The 18,433-nt window shown below is 38.7% G+C and overlaps 2 protein-coding genes across 5 annotated transcripts; one reads left to right on the top strand and one right to left on the bottom strand.

Annotated features, from left to right (window-relative positions):
• Positions 1-4,098: 4,098 nt before the first annotated feature.
• RB195_005135 (uncharacterized protein) lies at positions 4,099-11,658 on the bottom strand (the record flags this gene model as incomplete). Of its 2 annotated transcripts, XM_064177446.1 has the most annotated exons (7): positions 4,099-4,141; positions 4,365-4,464; positions 7,008-7,096; positions 7,301-7,397; positions 8,826-9,015; positions 9,970-10,065; positions 11,572-11,658. In XM_064177446.1, 7 exons carry the CDS (start codon positions 11,656-11,658, stop codon positions 4,099-4,101), a joined length of 702 nt encoding a protein of 233 aa, XP_064034571.1. The 2 variants fall into 2 exon arrangements, with proteins under 2 accessions (XP_064034571.1, XP_064034572.1); XM_064177447.1 differs by lacking the exons at positions 4,099-4,141; positions 7,008-7,096 and having other exon boundaries at positions 4,428-4,464.
• Positions 11,659-12,510: 852 nt separating this feature from the next.
• Positions 12,511-18,369, top strand: RB195_005136 (uncharacterized protein; the record flags this gene model as incomplete). 3 transcript variants are annotated; one of them, XM_064177448.1, is made up of 20 exons in its annotated part: positions 12,511-12,645; positions 12,962-13,085; positions 13,810-13,968; positions 14,066-14,157; positions 14,244-14,350; positions 14,439-14,523; positions 14,843-14,986; positions 15,421-15,519; positions 15,621-15,747; positions 15,803-15,900; positions 16,172-16,307; positions 16,490-16,627; positions 16,847-16,999; positions 17,060-17,193; positions 17,281-17,436; positions 17,533-17,622; positions 17,675-17,711; positions 17,818-17,963; positions 18,045-18,131; positions 18,229-18,369. In XM_064177448.1, the coding sequence occupies 20 exons, from the start codon at positions 12,511-12,513 to the stop codon at positions 18,367-18,369; spliced, it is 2,388 nt and encodes a 795-aa protein (XP_064034573.1). The 3 variants fall into 3 exon arrangements, with proteins under 3 accessions (XP_064034573.1, XP_064034574.1, XP_064034575.1); XM_064177449.1 differs by lacking the exons at positions 16,172-16,307; positions 16,847-16,999; positions 17,060-17,193; ... (4 more) ...; positions 18,045-18,131; positions 18,229-18,369 and having other exon boundaries at positions 16,490-16,510; XM_064177450.1 differs by lacking the exons at positions 12,511-12,645; positions 12,962-13,085; positions 13,810-13,968; ... (6 more) ...; positions 15,803-15,900; positions 16,172-16,307 and having other exon boundaries at positions 16,594-16,627.
• Positions 18,370-18,433: the final 64 nt, after the last annotated feature.

Below are 18,433 nucleotides of genomic sequence, written 5' to 3' on the forward strand. Positions count from 1 at the left end.
AAGCTGATCTTCTGCAAGTATGCAGCACCTATGAAGGCAATTTGCTTATAAATGTCCTAAAAGTGATGGATAGGTAACACACATTTGTTACCTCTGATGCGATGCACTGACAAAAAAAGTTCACTTAGTCAAAAGCCGAACACGATGTTGAGCGTTAAAATGAGAATTCTCACCGTAGAGTTAAAACAGCAATTTTCTAAAAAAAAAATCAACAGCAGATGGCTACATTCCTTCACGCTATGTACCTCAAGAATTTTAAAAATCACTGAAACAACTTAAAAATCGGAGACTATGACCACTGGCTAGAAACATTCTGCATGCAACTACGTCGACCATAAAATGCGTTACAATGTAAAAGAGGCGTAAATGACAGGAAACGTATTTTCTCTAAAACCTAAAACTCAAATACAGGATGAATACACAACACTGAAGAGATCAAATATAAAACTAGCATTAGACTTTGTTTTTGCTGCATACTAACTCCCACTGATATTGATAAGTTCAGGTAAACAATCGAAAGCAGCTAATTCACTTCTTTCCAATAGAACTTCTCGTGGGAATATAGATGGCCGAATCAAAATCTGACGAAAGCAGCTCTTTTTTCAAGTTGTTTTCTCGCAGAAAAGAGAAGTCTCCTTCTTGATTATTTCCCTTTTTAATTTAGAAAGGGATAACAAAGCTAATGAAACAGAATTGTACAAGTCAAAGACTTCAATAACCCTCAGTATTCATCTTTCCACAAAGCTTGATCACAAAAAAAAGCTAATAGAAATTATGTTATGGTACTTTTGGACTACAATGATTTTGGAGACTTTCAAACTAAGTATGTGCAGCAATCCGAATGAAAAATGTGAAAGTACAATGACTTTTAAAACATATTTGCTAAACCAATAGGTTACAAAGAAGACAATTAAATCAGTCAACAATGTAATGTACACTAAAAATGATCACATAGAATTGATATTTACAGCGCAATAACTGCGAATAGAATTCATTAAATATTAACTAGTACTAGTTAATCAAAGTCAAAAAAAAAGAATTGACACATATTGTAACTTGCGGAAACACACAAACAAAGGGGTGAATAACCAAAACGGTGATGCCTGATTCCGCGTTGTTCATGAATCAGCTCATAGAATGTTAGCGGAAAGGTTAATTGAATATCGGAAAATTTCTGTTGCCATTTAACTTCTAACTTTAAGCTTCCGATAATTGATCATAACGGAGAGAGAAACGTAAGAGCAGTGTGGGAATACTGATCCTACACGGATTAAATATGTGGGCGCAGACTCATTTGTGGTTCTAAGATGGGGTGCGGGTGTCAGAATTTCCGAATCAACTTTGTCTTATGTGTACTTATGAGATCTACAACTTTCATCTAGAAAATTTACAAGCACAGCAAGGACGCTGCGAAAAATGACAGGAAATGGCCGTGACCTGCAATGCAAATTAATGCTAATAAACGTGATCCATACAGCAAAATAGCTCTTCTACCAAAGTTCGTGAGCATACTGAGATTACCGAAGAATAATGTGTCCACGAACAACAGAAAAATTACTCGAAGAAGCTGCAGCTGCAAAATCCCAAGGTCGAATTGAAGGGAAAGGTCATCAACAACATATGAGTTCGACGTCGAAAATTTATCGTGCAATTGCGCAAAAATGATGGCGCATATCAACGAGCTCGTTGGAGCGGACCGCCATATTTTTTCATACGGAAAGTGTGCAAACTCAATGCAGCTCTATTACCAATTTTATAGCGCCCACACGTTTTCTTCGCTTCCACTAGTCGGCTTTGCCGACCAAAGCTCCTTACGTGTACTTTAAATAAAATCCATGACGGATTAACACATGTGAATATGCACAAATTTGTGTGTTCCTATGACAAATCTTCCGCAGGCTGGTTGTGATCGTAATGACTAACATAGCTCAGAAATTTGTGAGACTTTCATTATTTCAGAACAGCAGTGAGTAAGTTGAAAACTATTTCAGCAAAGTTTTGAATGTCTGTAAGAAGGGTCACAAAAATAAGGAAATGCCGAAATCGAAAGCAACATCAAAGTGACAAAAATCAGAATTTCTCGTAGTATTTTTTACCTGCATACAATTGCGGTTTTTTTTTTTGACTGTACTGTGCGACAGAACCGGCGCACTTGGCAGAATGCAGACGATTAAAAGAAGGGGATTAGAGCCCGTCGACGAGAGGACATCGTCTCAACAACTGTGAAAGTGCCAAAATAGTATACGAGTGGGTAGTAAAATGAAAAACTTGCTGTAGTCAACATTTTCAAGTCATAGTAATGCTACAAGTCAAAATGAGAAAGTGATAACTTTTCAAAAATTTCTAATAAAGCTCTTTTAGTTTAAAATTAGTGTGGAAGAGTGAATCTCGGCGGAGGAAAGGTGTTCGCACTGGTTAAATAAATGCACGATGTAATAACGACACCAACAAACCCTTCAGTTTAACAACGCTGTCATGTCACTTATTGCTAAGTAAAACTCGTGACATACATTTCAAACGATAAACGACGCTGTCACACAACGTAACAAAAAAGAGAATCGATCAATAACAAGAAGAGAAATGTTGGAGTAACATTCCGTCTTGCACAAACAGTTGAGAGGACATTAAAATAACACTTTATGCAAATAGAAACCGGAAATGAAAACAAATTTCAATCGTATCACTATTAACAGCAAATCTGCCAATTACAACAACGTCATGCTTCAATTATGGACGAAAATAAGGGCATTATGCTAAACAATTATATATGTGCAAATTAAGTACATCTAGTGAAATCGATTAGACGTATGCGTTCAATGTCAACAAAATAGGGAACAACACCGGATTGATACAACTTACTGGCAAGAAACTTCTGGGATGATATCTACACAACAATTGCTTTTAAGAAAATAATAATAATAATTAAGACTTCAAAACATTTCTCAGATTGTACAAAGATATAAATTCACGTTCAGTACAGAAAAAAAGGAAGCTACGGCTGATCTAGCTCGGCTAAATGATGGTCGAGGCATGCAGTAGCTGACCTCGACTGGCCGAATTCAAAAATCATAGTTATATAAAGTTGTACATTATGAAACATAATGATCAGGAATGCGTATAAAAAAGCAGCGGAGATGGAATTGTATGATTCATGATAAATAGAAAGAAATAGAATCTTGACTGAAATCTAAAAAAAAATCTAAACCGAAAATGTTTGAGCGGCTTACCGAAGAAAATTCTCAAGGTAAACGAGATCTTATCAGGAAGGGTTGTGGATCGTTGCGGATTAGGATAACGAGTAGTTGTGAACTGCATGTAAATTTCTGCGCTTTGCGTCAAATTCGGCATTCTTTTTTGATAAGAAAGCTACAATATGAATAGGATTGGTATCATGCGTAACGTTGCATTCCCGCCTAATGATACAAATATTCATAAGTTTCATATGGTCAAATAATGGAATTGGCAGATGACAGACAATCCCTTATTTAGTTCATTTATTACATGCGAAACAGGGTAAATGTTTTCTCGGCTATTAAGCAAGAAAATTAAGAAACAATCATCTTCCGCATTTCGACTAAGGATTATAGTCACCTAGTCACCGCAGTCATAAAATTTCATCTAGCAGGAAAAAATTGAGTTGCTGTTTACGTTCTTCTTTGTTAAATAATAATGTTAATTATTCTTGTGTACTCCCGATCATCCCGTTGTATCGTTTTATATTTTAAACTTTGGTGACTTTTCGTCGTTCCTTTCTTGCACTATCGAAAATGCATTGCATACTGGTAGAAAGCTACGGAAATAAAATAAACGGCCGTTTATAAAGTCGGTTCCGCAGAAGCCTATATTAACATCAACAAACTCAGATACAGTTGTAAATTTCAGAGCATAATTCTCAAATGACACCAAAAAAAGATAAAACTTCACAGAACACGCCCCAAACTAGGACTAGCCGAATAAACCAATACGGAACATCAAGCTTTTAGTCGATGACTTGAAGTGAAAGGAATAAATCACAAAACGCAGTATAAACATATAGTCGTTAACAAACTAATAAAAACATGATCATAGTATAATTTTTATGATCTGATATATGGATAGTTACAGCAATTGGAGAAGGGCAGTGACGACCATGAAGTCGCAGCTAAAAACGTTTAAACTAGTCTGAAGGTATATGGAACGAAAGGAGAGAACATGCAAAAGTAAACCAATTGGAGAAATAACGCAATGCAAATCGAGGACACCGTAATTATCATGTATTTGACTGCTACTTCAAAGAAAACATGTGAGAAAAAACAGAACTAAGACAACATGCCATATTCTTGCAAAAAGAAAATTTTCTTCAAAATCACAGAAATGTAGTATACCTCTTTTTCTTTGGTACAGAACAACATGGAGAAACGTCGTGCAGTGCCCACACCTTCCGAAAATCAACAACATGACCGAAAGAATCGAACCACAGTTTCTCTGAAATAAACAAAAGAATAATATCAATCAGATCAATGAACGATTTCGTCTCTCTTAGTCTCCCAGCATTTTGGTGATTTGTTGCCGTTCCGTCCTGTCACGCCCAGGTGATCACAAAAACGGACATCTGGTTAGTGAATCAGTTCAAATCAATCATGTCGGCCGCATTTCTACCGTGGAAAAAACCCTATGGTAGTTAATTTCATACCACAGCGATCTGCACACGCAAAACAATCATCGTGGATGAAGATGTATGGTACGACATCGTTCGAAAGTGGAGTGCCCCCTTCAAAGTGGGCTACCTGCGAAAAAAAAAGGCCAGCAATCAAGTAAGCTCTTCCAGAGGCAGTTTCAGAAAATTCTATGTTGTTAAATGAAGCATCTGTAAGGCGTGAACAACAAGATAAAAAATAAGTGATTTTTAATAAATTGTCGCAAAGTCAGAAACTCCATCGTATAGATACCGCTTTGCTGTCTTTAACGGTTCATCTCACTATCGTACCATTTTCCTACCAACACAATCGCATTTATATGGAACCTCCGTACACATCAAAGAAGGTTTTGAAAGAATTGAGGGTTTTCTTAGATTCAAAGCACCGGCGCGAGCCTCCTTATATATGAGGTTTTTATAACTGCTCAGATCGAAAACACCGCGCCCCGTCGACATTCTCGAACGCTTACGGGTACGTTCACTTGAAGTTACAACAGCTTGAGGTTAAGAGTTCCGCAAAGAAAACTACATTCTCTAGGAGAAACGAAACATGGTGACTAGTGATTGAGATCCGATTGTAAAACCTGTATTCCAAATCCTTTTCAATTCGGAGTGGTACGTTTATACCCATAAATCGGTAAAGGAGTCATCTGCAATCTCTCTCGACTAAAAAGAATGTACAACCATAACTTATTCTTCCTGTATCCGCATATTTTTAAATGAATTGAACTTTAACGACTTTTATCAATACTGCATTGATTGGACAATCCCAATTTGTTCGCAACACTTTCTACCTCAATAATTATGCTTGTTGAAACATCAAGAAAACCCATCACGAGAGAAGGGAAATTTCAAAAGGAAAAAATTTAACTGCGACGGATCGGTAGATCCGGCAGGATGCGCCATCCCTTCGAAAACAGGCGAGAGCTTCAAATTGGCCCGTTAGGAATTCGATGGTCGGCTCGTTCTTACCATGCCAGTTGCATGAATGCTAAGTGCATAAAAATGAAGACAATTACATCAAACTATTGAAAAAGATGTCGAGATGAAAAAGATGAGTTCATGAATATGTCACTATACGCCTTCTTCCAATGAAAATACAAGTTATTCATGAAGCATAATTAATTTATTAAGTTAATTATTACTATTTATTTAATTAATATTGTTCTGATAAATGTGCTGAACTAACTCGAAATGTTTGAACCCTTGGTGAAGGACGTGAGCTAGTTGATTGGAAAACACATTTAAATTGAAGAAAAAATATGGAAAATTTTCACCAACTGGTGAACCTATGCGATTAAAAAGAAGAACAAATAAAAAAAAACACCATTTGCGCAGTTTCAATATTTGTGAGGAAATACTGAGAGGAACTTTGCAATGACACCTTTTGTTTTGAAAAGTGGTATTATGGCCTACTGTAGCTTCCTCTAAACACACAAAATCCATCATGGAAAGAGCATAGCATAGCTTCATAAGCACCTCAACCTACACCTTATTGTACGTTCATATTGAAATAAATTTGCAACTAATACAATACTCGTTCCAGAGTTTATTGTAGAGTGAAGTACATAAGAGCCGCTCATCACTTAGAACGTCTCCGAAAGTACGGACAATCATTATTATTAGTAACTATTAAATTTTGCAGATATCACAAACAAACCCGCCCTGCAAAGCACTCCATTTTATCTATCCGTCTTTTTGACAGCAAAATCTTTTGCGATTGAATTTTTTGCAAGATGTGTCTATTATTTCTCAGCAAAAGGAGAAGACAAACGGCAAATATTTGAAGTTGTTTCGATAACGCAACTACTTTTTCCCAATCATTGCCACAATGCAAACAAACGACACGTTAATTTCATCAAATTACAGTTGTTGCTCAGGATAACGCTCCAGTGAGAGTACGTAATTCAATCAAGTTTCGAATGCTGACGTAAAAGATGCTGGTAAACTTAGGTGAGCAATAATATGACAAATTAAATGTGATTACGATCATATCTGAGAGCGAAAATAATGAACCGTAAGCAGAAAAGATCTAATGGCCCTTATGACAAATTCATGAGAGATAACGAGACTACTTAATTAAGGTACCACAGAAAAAATAAACGGGATATTTACGATAGACAATAAGGTGTTTTCCCGTTTTTTACGGCAGTTAGGAAAAAGTGGAGGGCATCACTCTCTTCCCCACAATCTACAACATGTTCTATTGGAGCGCGCCAGCCTTGTGCGGCGCCGCATCTTCCGGACCGTTTTTTTTTTACAGCGACTAGGAAGAAATGGACGGAATCACCCTCTTTCCCGCAATCTACGACCCCGTATAGGCATAATCCACCTGAAACCCGTACCACTCCAGCTCGTGGGGTGATACCATTGAAGACAAACAATGAAACAGTAATATTAAGATTAATTCCAGGGTTTACCCTACAGCAACGCACTACACTCCTTAAACACTTTTCCTATTTCCTATTTCGTTTGCCTAAGTGCTTGCAATCTGACAACCATATCAAAACACACCTATTGTAGAAAGGCCCTCGCATGAATCTGGCAAAACACAAAATAATAAAAACTTTTTTCTGGCTGATTTTTCTTCGTACACGCTATTGCCACCACTAGTTATTCACTTACCTAGCGTATGGTATATATGAAAGTGAGTACCAAGCCATGGCAGCGTACTGTCCCCCAATCGAAACAAGCGCAAGTGGGGCATTCTCCAGTACCAAACCTGTAAATAAAAAGCTATTCATCCACTATCTTTCAGCTGCACATAAAAAGCATGAAATATTGTGAACATAAGCAGAAGAAGAAGAAGTCGTTACAAAACAGTTGTAATTCAGCAGTCCATAAGAGGAAGAACTACAAAACACATTTAAGACATTATCATTTATCAGGTGAAAGCGCACTGTGTCAATTTTTCACCTGCAAAGCTCTGAGGAAAAAAAAACATTCAGTAGAACAAAGAAGACCGATGTAATTCAGAAGAAATTTTCATCATGTACCGTTGCTTTTATAACTGCAGTCACTCCGAGTAAGAGCAAAAAAAAAAGACTACAAAAAGACTATTACTAAAAACCAGTCATGAACAAATAGACAATCATGTACAATAGACCATCACGTATTGTGGTATGCACATGCCCTTGAGCAGCTGAAGGTGTCAGGGAAAAAAATGTTTGTACCTACAAAATACATTTTGCACTTTGTTCATGTTCGCTACATATCGAAAATGTCTCCAAAAATACAGAAGAAACAAAATGGGTGGAAGGATAGACAGCAGAGAGTAGAACTTAAAGGGCAAATGTGCAAGTTTATTTCGCAAGTGAATGGAAGTTCACAAAACTTCGTGACGTTTCTTAAGACATCAATGAGAGAAAGGTATGACCTGTCTTGTTTCGGTAGTAAACAAGTTAACCAAGTTCTCTATTCCAGCAATAACGTTTAAGGGCTCACCGTTAAAGATATTTGGATAAATAAAAGTCAATGAGGATGATGTTACTTGTACTAAAGTCCCCTTGACGAATTTGAATGATTTTAAGGTGAGCCATTTTCGTTGAATACATACAAATACGGTCGTAAAAGAGTTTCAAGTTCTATTCTTCTCTCAACCACCTAATTAATCCATTTCATTAACGAAAAAAGTATATAGCTGCCTACATCAAAGAGTAAACATAGAGTGAAAGACTGGTGAAAGAAATTAGTCTACGGGCGTGTCAGTCTGCGTTCGGACACAACTACAGTTCAATTGCGGCGATACAAAAAGTAGACGGAACATGAGGAAATTTGTGCACAAGAACTGCAGTCCGCTAATTTTTGTGAACTATTGTGTCAGTTGAGAATCATCCAATATCGAACAAAAACATGTTAAGTAAGACCCAGCCATTCACGTTTAAAATACCTATGCCAGCGAAGAAACTTTCAAATGTCCTTCTCAAGTACCTTAACAGTTGTCCACTCAGCCTTTCTGAACAGGACTAATTATTAAAAAAACATGAAGAATACATGAAATATATTTATACATGCAATACGAAACGCATGCATGAATAATGCAGTATTTACAGTCAAAGAAACGCTTTTAGAACTAACTGAAATTAAGAAATGAGCCCGCGCAAGAACAAAGCTACTTATAAATGTGGTTCCAGATTATAACCTCACAAACCTGCTACAAGTGCCAACACAATGAATCCCACATAGAACAACGAGGCCAACCACCGACTCTTGTCGAACATTTTCTTGCATTGTCCAACTGGACCCATCAAAAAACATGTGCTAGCCAATGACAATATCGCTCCAATCGACGACATTATACAGAAGCCATTTAACTTTGTTAGCAGCAATAGATAACCAGCCTAGAAGCGAGATAACATTGTTCCGTCACAAATCCAAATTCTATTATCAAATGAGATTCGTTTTACGCCAGGGATTATACAATCTGATAAGTTCTATTCGTCGATGCCTTTAAAGAATTTGGAATTAAGACAAACATGTACCCCAGCTGAGGGATGTAATGAAGCCACATTTTCTTTAGCATTATTCGATGATAGTGTAAATTTCGATTGTTTGATGGGATGAATGTACGACAATGAAGAAATTTTTCGACATTCGTAGAACTTATGTTAGTTGAGCTTTCTTACGGAATAAAAGGAAAATCCATTCAATGAAATGTGAGATGGATTGAGATGTAGGTGTTAACACAGCTAACTCATTTAATACTGAAAAAAGGCCTTCATAGCTACCTTGAACTGTAGATTAAACAGGAGCAAATTAATTGTTCTAACACAAGAAGGAAAGCAGCAAAAATAAAACGTTCGCCCAGTTTTCTTCGAGAATTCGAAGAAAATGTACTCTCCAACAAAATCACAGAAATTCGACTTGTTTTGGCATTCTCCGAACCACTTTGGTAGTTGTCAAGTATGCTAGTTAAAATGAGTTAGAATGAACAAACAAAGTGAGGACAATGGTAACTACTTAATAGTTCCATTTATCTACAATACATGGCATGTTCTAGCACGAAGGCAGCGACAAGGTCAATAGCTGAGGCGTGAAGTGTTGCACGCCTGAGAGGGACACAGAAAATGTGAAGTACTCTGATATTGTCATTCTCAAAAACATGAACTCACGAGAAAACAACAAACACCAATGACAAATTTAAACCATGATGAGGTAGGACCTAAGAACTACTCAAAAGAAGGGGTGATCCAATAACTGCAATACGTTGCAAGGATTAATTATTGTCAGAAATATGTGCATATAGTGAATTCCAACAATAACAGCCACTTCTACCTGAATGAGATCAAACTTACACAGAACGAGCTGATTATAGAGAGAAGAAAGCATCCAATAAAACACTGAATCCGTGTTTCCCACGTGAGCGAGGACGATGTCGTCGGTGCTGGGGCCTGAAATTTCTACTACTAGGGTAAATGTAAGGACAAACGTGAAAGCTCAGAAGAAAAAAAAAAAGCAGAATGTGAGTTGAATGTACAACAATGAAGAATTTTTCGGGAAGGGAAATCAAATTGCACTTGCACTATCAGAATCCGAACATTGATTGAAGAGGGAGAATACAAAGCAAATATACACAACCAGAACTTCCGGCTGCGCCGTCCTCCGTCAACAGTTTAATAATGCGCAGGGTTTCCTAATAATTTCTTAGTCCGCAAATGTAAAACAGTGCTGAAACTGAATCTTTCGTTGGTACTAATATCATAATGTTAAAGATTCTGATGTCATGACCGAGATAATACCAAAAGTTAGCGTAAAGAATGTGGAACTCCTGAACCAATGAATGTTTTGATCGTCTGACGTATTGAAAATGTCGAATGACGCTTCGTGAGCATTCAAGAAGGAGAGCGGGTAAGCGGACTTGCTTCAAAAAAAAAGCTTCATTACTTTTTGAAACAAAAGCAAACGATATTCTATTAGATTGATGCAGTGAACCAACATTTTTCTTGAGCACAGTAATAACGTGTATAAATCACTCGCTCTGCAATACATGCGCCACGGCTTATGACTTCAGTATGTTTGAAAGGAGGACCACACTGAATTCTCATAAAAAATTAGGAGAGGTCCTGAAGACACAAGTAGAACCATGCTACACATTCAAAAAAGTCGAAAGAAACAACAAGTCTAGACAAAATGTAATTGAGGGGAGTGGCTCTCTTATTTCTCGAAGTAAATAATTGAATCAATAGAGGTCCTAAGACCTAAGCACTAGTCTTAGAGGATCTATGACATGTAGGCTTAAGTTACTAAAAGGAAAAAACAAGCTAGAGCGTTGAGAAATAAGGGTGTCACTGAGTTTTTTCCCCCCCCCCCCCCCTCAACTACCAAAAAAAAGAACTAAATACACACATTTGTAATCCAGCTATCCTCTCCCATCGCAATCTAAATAAATGAGACCATGAAAAGAGACCAAGATAAAAAGGGAGTTGAGGGGAACTCAGAGCCCAAAAAATACTTTAATCGGCATCTAAGTAGATTTCTTGCTGTCAGAGTCACTAAATAGGTTGATTCATTTAGTAATTACGTTAGTTAGCATAATTCCCTTCACTGACCAATTATAGTCTTCCTGTCAAAATTCGTTGTAATGGCTTTCTAAAAGCTGGCGAAGATGTAGCTAGTCAGCAATATCTTCTTGCGATCGCTATGCAACTTTTGAAGGAAAGTTCCCTTTAGGTGTCCGATCTTATATAGAGTTCCATGTTTCCCAACGCCATATTCCCCAAGACCAGAACTAGATTCTTTTCTTACTTTCTGGAAGTGTGGCCCCATCTATCAACACAAAAAATGGACGAGCACCCAGCGTCAATCACTTCTACGTCGCTACTTCCACAATCGATTAGAAGGTGGCCTCCGAGAGAGTTCTCGAGGATGCCGAATCTTTAAGAAATGAAAGAGCTAACCGTGATATTCTGTGTGCTGCTATAATGACCGTTGCCAGCATCCGGGACTGGATCGTCCAAGTATGGATTTCGCGTGTTCCCAAACATCCGGGAAGCGTGACTTCCGTGAAATTAGGAGAAGATGTTGTAAAGCCCTCGAAAAGTGCTAAAGAACAACGTGATGAACGCTCAGCACAGCTCTGACAAAGAAACACGATCGAACACACTTGAAAGCAGCACGACGCACGTCGTGTGCGTCAGGCAGGCACAGCTGGTGTAATTCGTGTGTGCTGGCGCTGATTCCGTTTTGTTATGAGCGGTTGTCTGCTTTTTCATTTTTCAGTTTTAGTAGGTATTATTTGCATCGATTTCAATCATTTCTGGTTATACAATTCTGCTGCTAGAGTTACAGGAATTCGTTTAATTTTTGTAGCTACTGCTGTTCAGTCGATAGCACTCGTTTGCTTCTTTTCTTCGCTAGGTTCCCGTATTTGGTCCGCTTCACTTATGTTTCTCTAGCGGCTAGGTATGGAATATGATCTAAAGATAAGATCAAGAGAAATGGCCATCTGAGACAGGCCATAAGGTGTCAGTGTTTCTAGGGAGAATTCAGAGTAAGATGTCGTCATTTCTGCTTCGTAAAGACGTCACTGGCGCCGAACACACAGGGGGGATTACTTGTGTGAAGACTTCACACTTCTAATCCCCTTTGTGTGTTCTGCGATGACATTCAGGAACACTAGGACTTTTTGCATGGTACTATAAATCTAGTGTTCACATAGTTCTCCGATTACCTCTCAACAAGTCTTTTATGTTTTCTATTCCTTCTGAAAAACCGTTACGTTTATTCTAGCTGATCACCAACTCCCGTTAAAGAGCAACCACAGTTTTCCAATTTTGGATTCCTTCGATTTTATTCCACTGTTCTAGGGCTCAATTGGTGTGGAATCTTTAAGAACGATGCCGCCAAAACAACAACCCCCCAAAAAGGCTGAGCAAAAGCGCCGAGAGAAGGTCATCGAGGACAAGACATTTGGAATGAAAAATAAAAAAGGTGCACAGAACCAGAAGTATGTGCAGCAGATCCAGAACCAGGTGAGATTCTGGTAGCAGTTATTTAGTCGTCGGGCTATTTAATACTTATTAAGTCGAGCTCAAGGATGCAAGGCAAAAGTTAGTGCCGTGGTACCAGCCGTTTGGAATCACGTTAAATTTGGATATAATTTTTTGGGAGAAAATGTTACTGTGGCGATGAGGTTAGGGTTCGGGGAAATCTGACTGTGGAACGATAGTTTACTAGATCAGAAATTGCCAAAACTTGTCACTGTAAGCTGACATCCTGAATTTTTTCCCAATGACTTTTCTTTTGAATTCTGATGCGATATTTAATGTCTTAATGGTTTTATTCAAGTTGCGCAGTAATAACGCTCGGGCCGAACAAGCAAAAGCTGCTGAAGCCAAAAAGAAGAAGGAATTGGAGGAAATGCGAGATTTGAATAAGTTGCTGCGACCTGTGGAACAAAAAGTACAACGAGGTTGGAACATTTTCTCTCGTGCTATTTAAAGGCATCATCCCACGAATCTGAGGTAGTGCAGATTTCAGGCGGAGTATTCGTATACGGGATGAGAGACTATGGAGAGGTGATTCCTTCCATTTCTTCCTAATTGCCGTAAAAAACGGCCCGGAAGATGCGGCGCCGCACAAGGCTGGCGCGCTCCAGTCGAACTCCCTGTAGGAAATAGTGCGCCAAAACACCTGAAGCCGTACATTCCGGACCGTTTTTATGGCAATTAAGAAGAAATGGACGGAATCACCCCCCCCCCCCCCCTCCGTAGTCTCCCATCCCGTATACAAATACTCCACCTGAAATCTGCACCACCTCAGATTCGTGGGGTGATGCCTTTAAAGATCCAAGTGTAATTACATTTCCCTCTTATTGGTAGTTCCTCATTAAAATCTGGTTGTCCACTAATTCGTGGATATTGAAGCACTTGGATATGGAAATAAAGTGCCTTTATTTCGGTGTCTCTTTATCAAAACCAAACAAATGAGTGGACGTACTTTCTTTTAGGCTAACGCAACAGAAATCTCTCATCTAGATTTTTTTTTGAAATACTAATATCTCCCTTCTTTTGCTGATTCTGAATAGAGCTTCAGGCATGAGTCTCTCTGCTGTTCTATTATAGAAGTTGTTCTGAAGGGTTCTCTATCATCTGATACGCATTCAATTACATTCAAAGAGATTGTTACTTTAACAGATGTCGACCCGAAATCTGTTCTCTGCGCATTCTTCAAGAGCGGGATGTGTCACAAAGGCGCCAAATGCAAATTCAGTCACGATCTGGCTGTTGAACAGAAGTCGCAGAAGAAGAATCTCTATGTGGATAGCAGAGATTTGAAAAAGGAAGAAGAGGAAGGTGATATTTCCAAGCCAATCCTGCCTAGCACTTGAATGACCTACCTACCTAATTTCCAAGTCTCTTCCGCTTTTTTCTCGGTTATATTTTTTTCTAGATAATATGGAGAATTGGGACGACAACAAGTTGAATGAAGTAGTCAACAAGAAACATGGCGAAGCGAATAAAAAGCTTAACCAAACGACAATTGTCAGGCTCTTTTCACTTATTTGTTATGAGTAGTCCGTATTTCTTTGGAGATTTTCAATTGTTTTCTTTCGTTCATTCTTTTGTAGGTTTGCAAGTATTTCCTCCAAGCAGTTGAAGATAGCAAATATGGATGGTTTTGGGAGTGTCCGAATGGTGGCGACAAGTGCCACTATAGGCATTGTCTGCCTGAAGGGTATGAGATTGCGTTGGATTATCGCTGCCAAGAAATCTAGTGACATTTAATTAGCACTGGGGAGGCGGCTGAAACTCGTTTATTCCAGATATGTTCTGAAAAAAGACAGAAAGAAGATGGAGGAGCAAGATAAGGAGAATCAGATTAGTCTAGAGGAGTTGATCGAGAAAGAGGTAGCACAGTTTCATGACTTCACATTTTCTCCATCGATTTTTGCATGATTATGTTTCGGGTTATAGAGCTACCAATTTTTTTTTAGTATTTCTAGCGATGAAACGTTCCTCTCTTATGTCAGTTGGGTTCCTCTCAGTGCTATTCATTTAAAGGAGTTGGATGAAAAAAAAAAATGATGTAGAGCCTTGAATCTCCACTCTTAGTTTAATGTTTTGGTGATTGAAGAGACGTCTTTGGATTTATCGATCTCATTTCCACGATTCCACGCGTTCCGTTCCTTGTGATTTCTGCATTAAAACAACTGGTTTCTTTTTTCAGAGAGCTGCATTGCAAGGGAAGAACCTTACAAAAGTTACTTTACAATCCTTCGTTGCGTGGAAGAAGCGAAAATTGCGTGAGAAGAAGGAGAAAGAGGCTGAAGAAGAAAAGGCAAAGAAGGACAAGATTAAGGCAGGGAAGGCGGTACGTTTAGACCTATTTTGAACTAGTTTTCTTAATAATATTGGATGCACTAAGTAACTGCTGGCACTACTTTAAATTCTATACTCCTTTTCTTTGGATTTCTATTGTAGAATGGTTCAGTATTGATTGAATAGTCACAGGAAAAGATATATGCAGTAGGTTTCGAATTTCACTTCCATAAGGGATATCAGACCATGTTACGTTTATTCAATTTCTAAAAACGTGATTCACGAAGAACACAGGTTTCCCTATCGTTAGACCGGAACAAGATGTGGTAAAAGCGTCCTACTTTTCTTCTCAATCCTGCTTGATTGATTTTAAATAATTCCATTATTTTTATCGGATTTTGCTATCCCTATTGTCGAGTTTCATTAATTTTGTGATGTGTACTGCTGCCTTGATTCGCTCCGTCACATCGTTTTCTCGAATTTTAGCTCGGTATGAGTGGAAGAGATCTTTTTACCTTTAATGCAGATGCTTGTGTCGACGACGAAGATGCCGAAGATGTCGAATTCGAAAAGGAAGAGATTGACGTAAGTTTTGGGTAGACTTTTGTTTTCTTGACGGGAAGTAACTTTTCTTCTACTGCACCTCAGTAAAATAAGGTGTTCTCACTGAATAAAAGAGATTCCAGCCAGACGAAAAAGTATTCGAAATTGACAATAACTTCTTCAAATTCGAAGGAATGGATGATGATTTGGATGAAGGGACCGCTTTATCGGATGCAACTAGAGCATCTACAGCTGATGGATTAGCTCAAGGTTTATCTTTTGCGTAGTGTAATGATTCTGTGAAACCTATTGGAATGATACCCAGGAGTTGCGTCAGTAGCAATCAATGAAGAACTGTTCGACGTCGATGAGGAATTAGAAGGACTAAGTTCAGATGAGGATGAGCCGACCGCCTCAGGAGTAGTCAGCTGATTCCTGAAGTTTTAAATACCGTTCCTTTCAAAGATCATTCAAAGTTTATTGATTTTTCGTTGCCGTTGTGTTGTGCATCACCACATCGTCTTATAATAACTGTTTTATTGAGGAAATTGTCATGCCGAAACCACTGGATAAGTCTTACTATTACCCTGTGAAGTCTTATCTCCTTTCCATTTTACGGTAATGTATGTTAAAACATGGGTACTAGAAGTAGACATATTGTTTTATAGTCGTTATTTGTAAAATTTTTGTTAAGTCTGGGGTTGTTACCGTGCTTGATCTATTATACGAAAGATTCCCAAAGACTAATGAGAATACTATGATTTCCATTGCCACTGATACTGTTCTTGATTGTTTGGGTGAAGCACTGAAATCAAGTGTTCATAATGGTGGTAAATGTTCAAAACAATTTTCTGTTTCCGATGAGAATCTATTTGTTGTCGATCTAAGCTAATATCTGTTCATCGTTTTTGCTAGAGGTTTGGTTGGAATCATGCCTCTTCTACATACTGTGCAGTGCTGTTAAGAGAGTAGTAATTATTGATAGTTTAATACTATTCTACTAGTTCTTCAGGAACTCGCTCTGCAGCCATGACATCTAGAAGCATCACGGGAACGCTGAGGAATGCTCCTCGATTGCTGCAAACGTTCTATCGCACTGCTTCCCACTTCACGTACATGCCATCGGGAGTAAAGCCAGAGATAGCAAACGGTGAGTTTCTTTTTCTCCAACTGAAATTGTTGTCCCTCGAACACGCTCTAACACTTCCACACCCTTTCACTTTTAATACTTCCTCTAGGTTATACTTTACTTTGGATTCTTTAAATTTGTAACTCTCGCTACTATGAGCTCTGTATTGAGACCCTTTATTGTAGATTGAGAAATTTTTGATATCCCATGACTTCACCTTTCATTTTGTGCCGCTTCCAGTTGGTGGCCCTTTGGAAAAAATGAACCTCTGCCAAGCCGTAAACAGTGCAATGCATGTGGCAATGGCATCAGATAAAACGGCTATGCTGTTTGGAGAAGATGTGGCGTTTGGCGGTGTATTTAGATGTTCAGTTGGGCTGAAAGATAAGTTTGGTAGGTTGCAAGTGAAATTTTTATGCAAGCTAAGTGGACCGTGGATCGTATTTGTTAAAGGCGAGGACCGGGTGTTCAACACTCCACTCTGCGAGCAAGGTATCGTTGGATTTGGGATCGGTGTTGCGGTTGGTGGAAGCACAGCGATTGCTGAAGTTCAATTCAGTGACTATATTTTCCCAGCTTATGATCAGGTAAATGGTAATGGTAATGTTGGTGAGAAAGTATCCTGACAAAAGTTTTTCTGTTTGTTTGTTTCGCGATGGTAACCTCGTTTCTAGTTAGTCAATGAAGCAGCTAAGTATCGATATCGCAGTGGAGATATGTTCAACTGCGGCGCGTTGACAGTTCGAGCTACCTATGGAGCTGTTGGACATGGAGGTCTATATCATTCGCAGAGTCCCGAGGGAAATTTCACACATACGCCTGGGCTAAAGGTTCGTTCTGTTCGTTTTCTTCTTTATTGTGTCTCTAAACTTCCTTCCTAACCTAATAATTTCCGATGCATAGAGGAATTAAAGTCCTTTCTCCAGGTAGTCATTCCACGTGGTCCCGTGCAAGCGAAGGGGCTTCTTCTCTCATGTATTCGTGATCCAAATCCCTGTATTTTCTTCGAGCCTAAGGTATTGATCAACAGCAGACGTTCTATCGAAGATTCGACATACAGTTTTTTAGGTTCTATATCGATTAGCTGCCGAGGATGTGCCCACTGGTGACTATACGATCCCCCTTAGCCAGGCAGAAGTGGTGAAAGAAGGGAAGCCAACAGAATATTCAGATTCAGATTGCTTTAGATGTCCTTATTGATTTCTTTACAGGGTCGGATATCACAATAGTCGCCTGGGCTACCCAAGTACATGTTGCCCTGGAAGCAGCACAAATAGCCAAGGAAAAACTGGGAGTAGATGTTGAAGTCATCGATTTAGCCACCATTATGCCATGGGATGAGGAAACCGTTGTGAAAGTGGGTATATCGAATGTCGTCCATTTTGAATAGTTGCGATCTTTACTTTGAAGGTATAATTAAAGATAAGGGGCTTTTTAGAGTGTGGAAAAGACGGGACACCTCATAGTTACGCACGAAGCTCCTGTCACTTCCGGATTCGGAGCTGAGATAGCGGCTTCCATTCAGGTAAATGAGTTCTTCCCCTCATAGTCAAGAAAGGAGTTGTGCAGTTGCGCATTTATCTGAATTTTCGTATATCCAATATTTGCTAACATTTCTTTAGCGCCGATGCTTCCTGCACCTCGAATCACCTATCGAACGAGTTTGCGGCTTTGACACACCATTCCCACACGTTTTCGAGCCGTTTTACTTGCCAACCAAATGGAGATTAATCGATGCTATTAAGAAGTCTATCAATTATTAGTATAGAGCGTTTAAAAATGAGCTCTAAACACAGAGATTTGCTAATGTTTTTGCTTGCTGTAAGC

This window comes from Necator americanus, chromosome I (assembly GCF_031761385.1).
Source record: "Necator americanus strain Aroian chromosome I, whole genome shotgun sequence".
In the NCBI taxonomy this organism is placed as follows: Eukaryota; Metazoa; Nematoda; class Chromadorea; order Rhabditida; family Ancylostomatidae; genus Necator; species Necator americanus.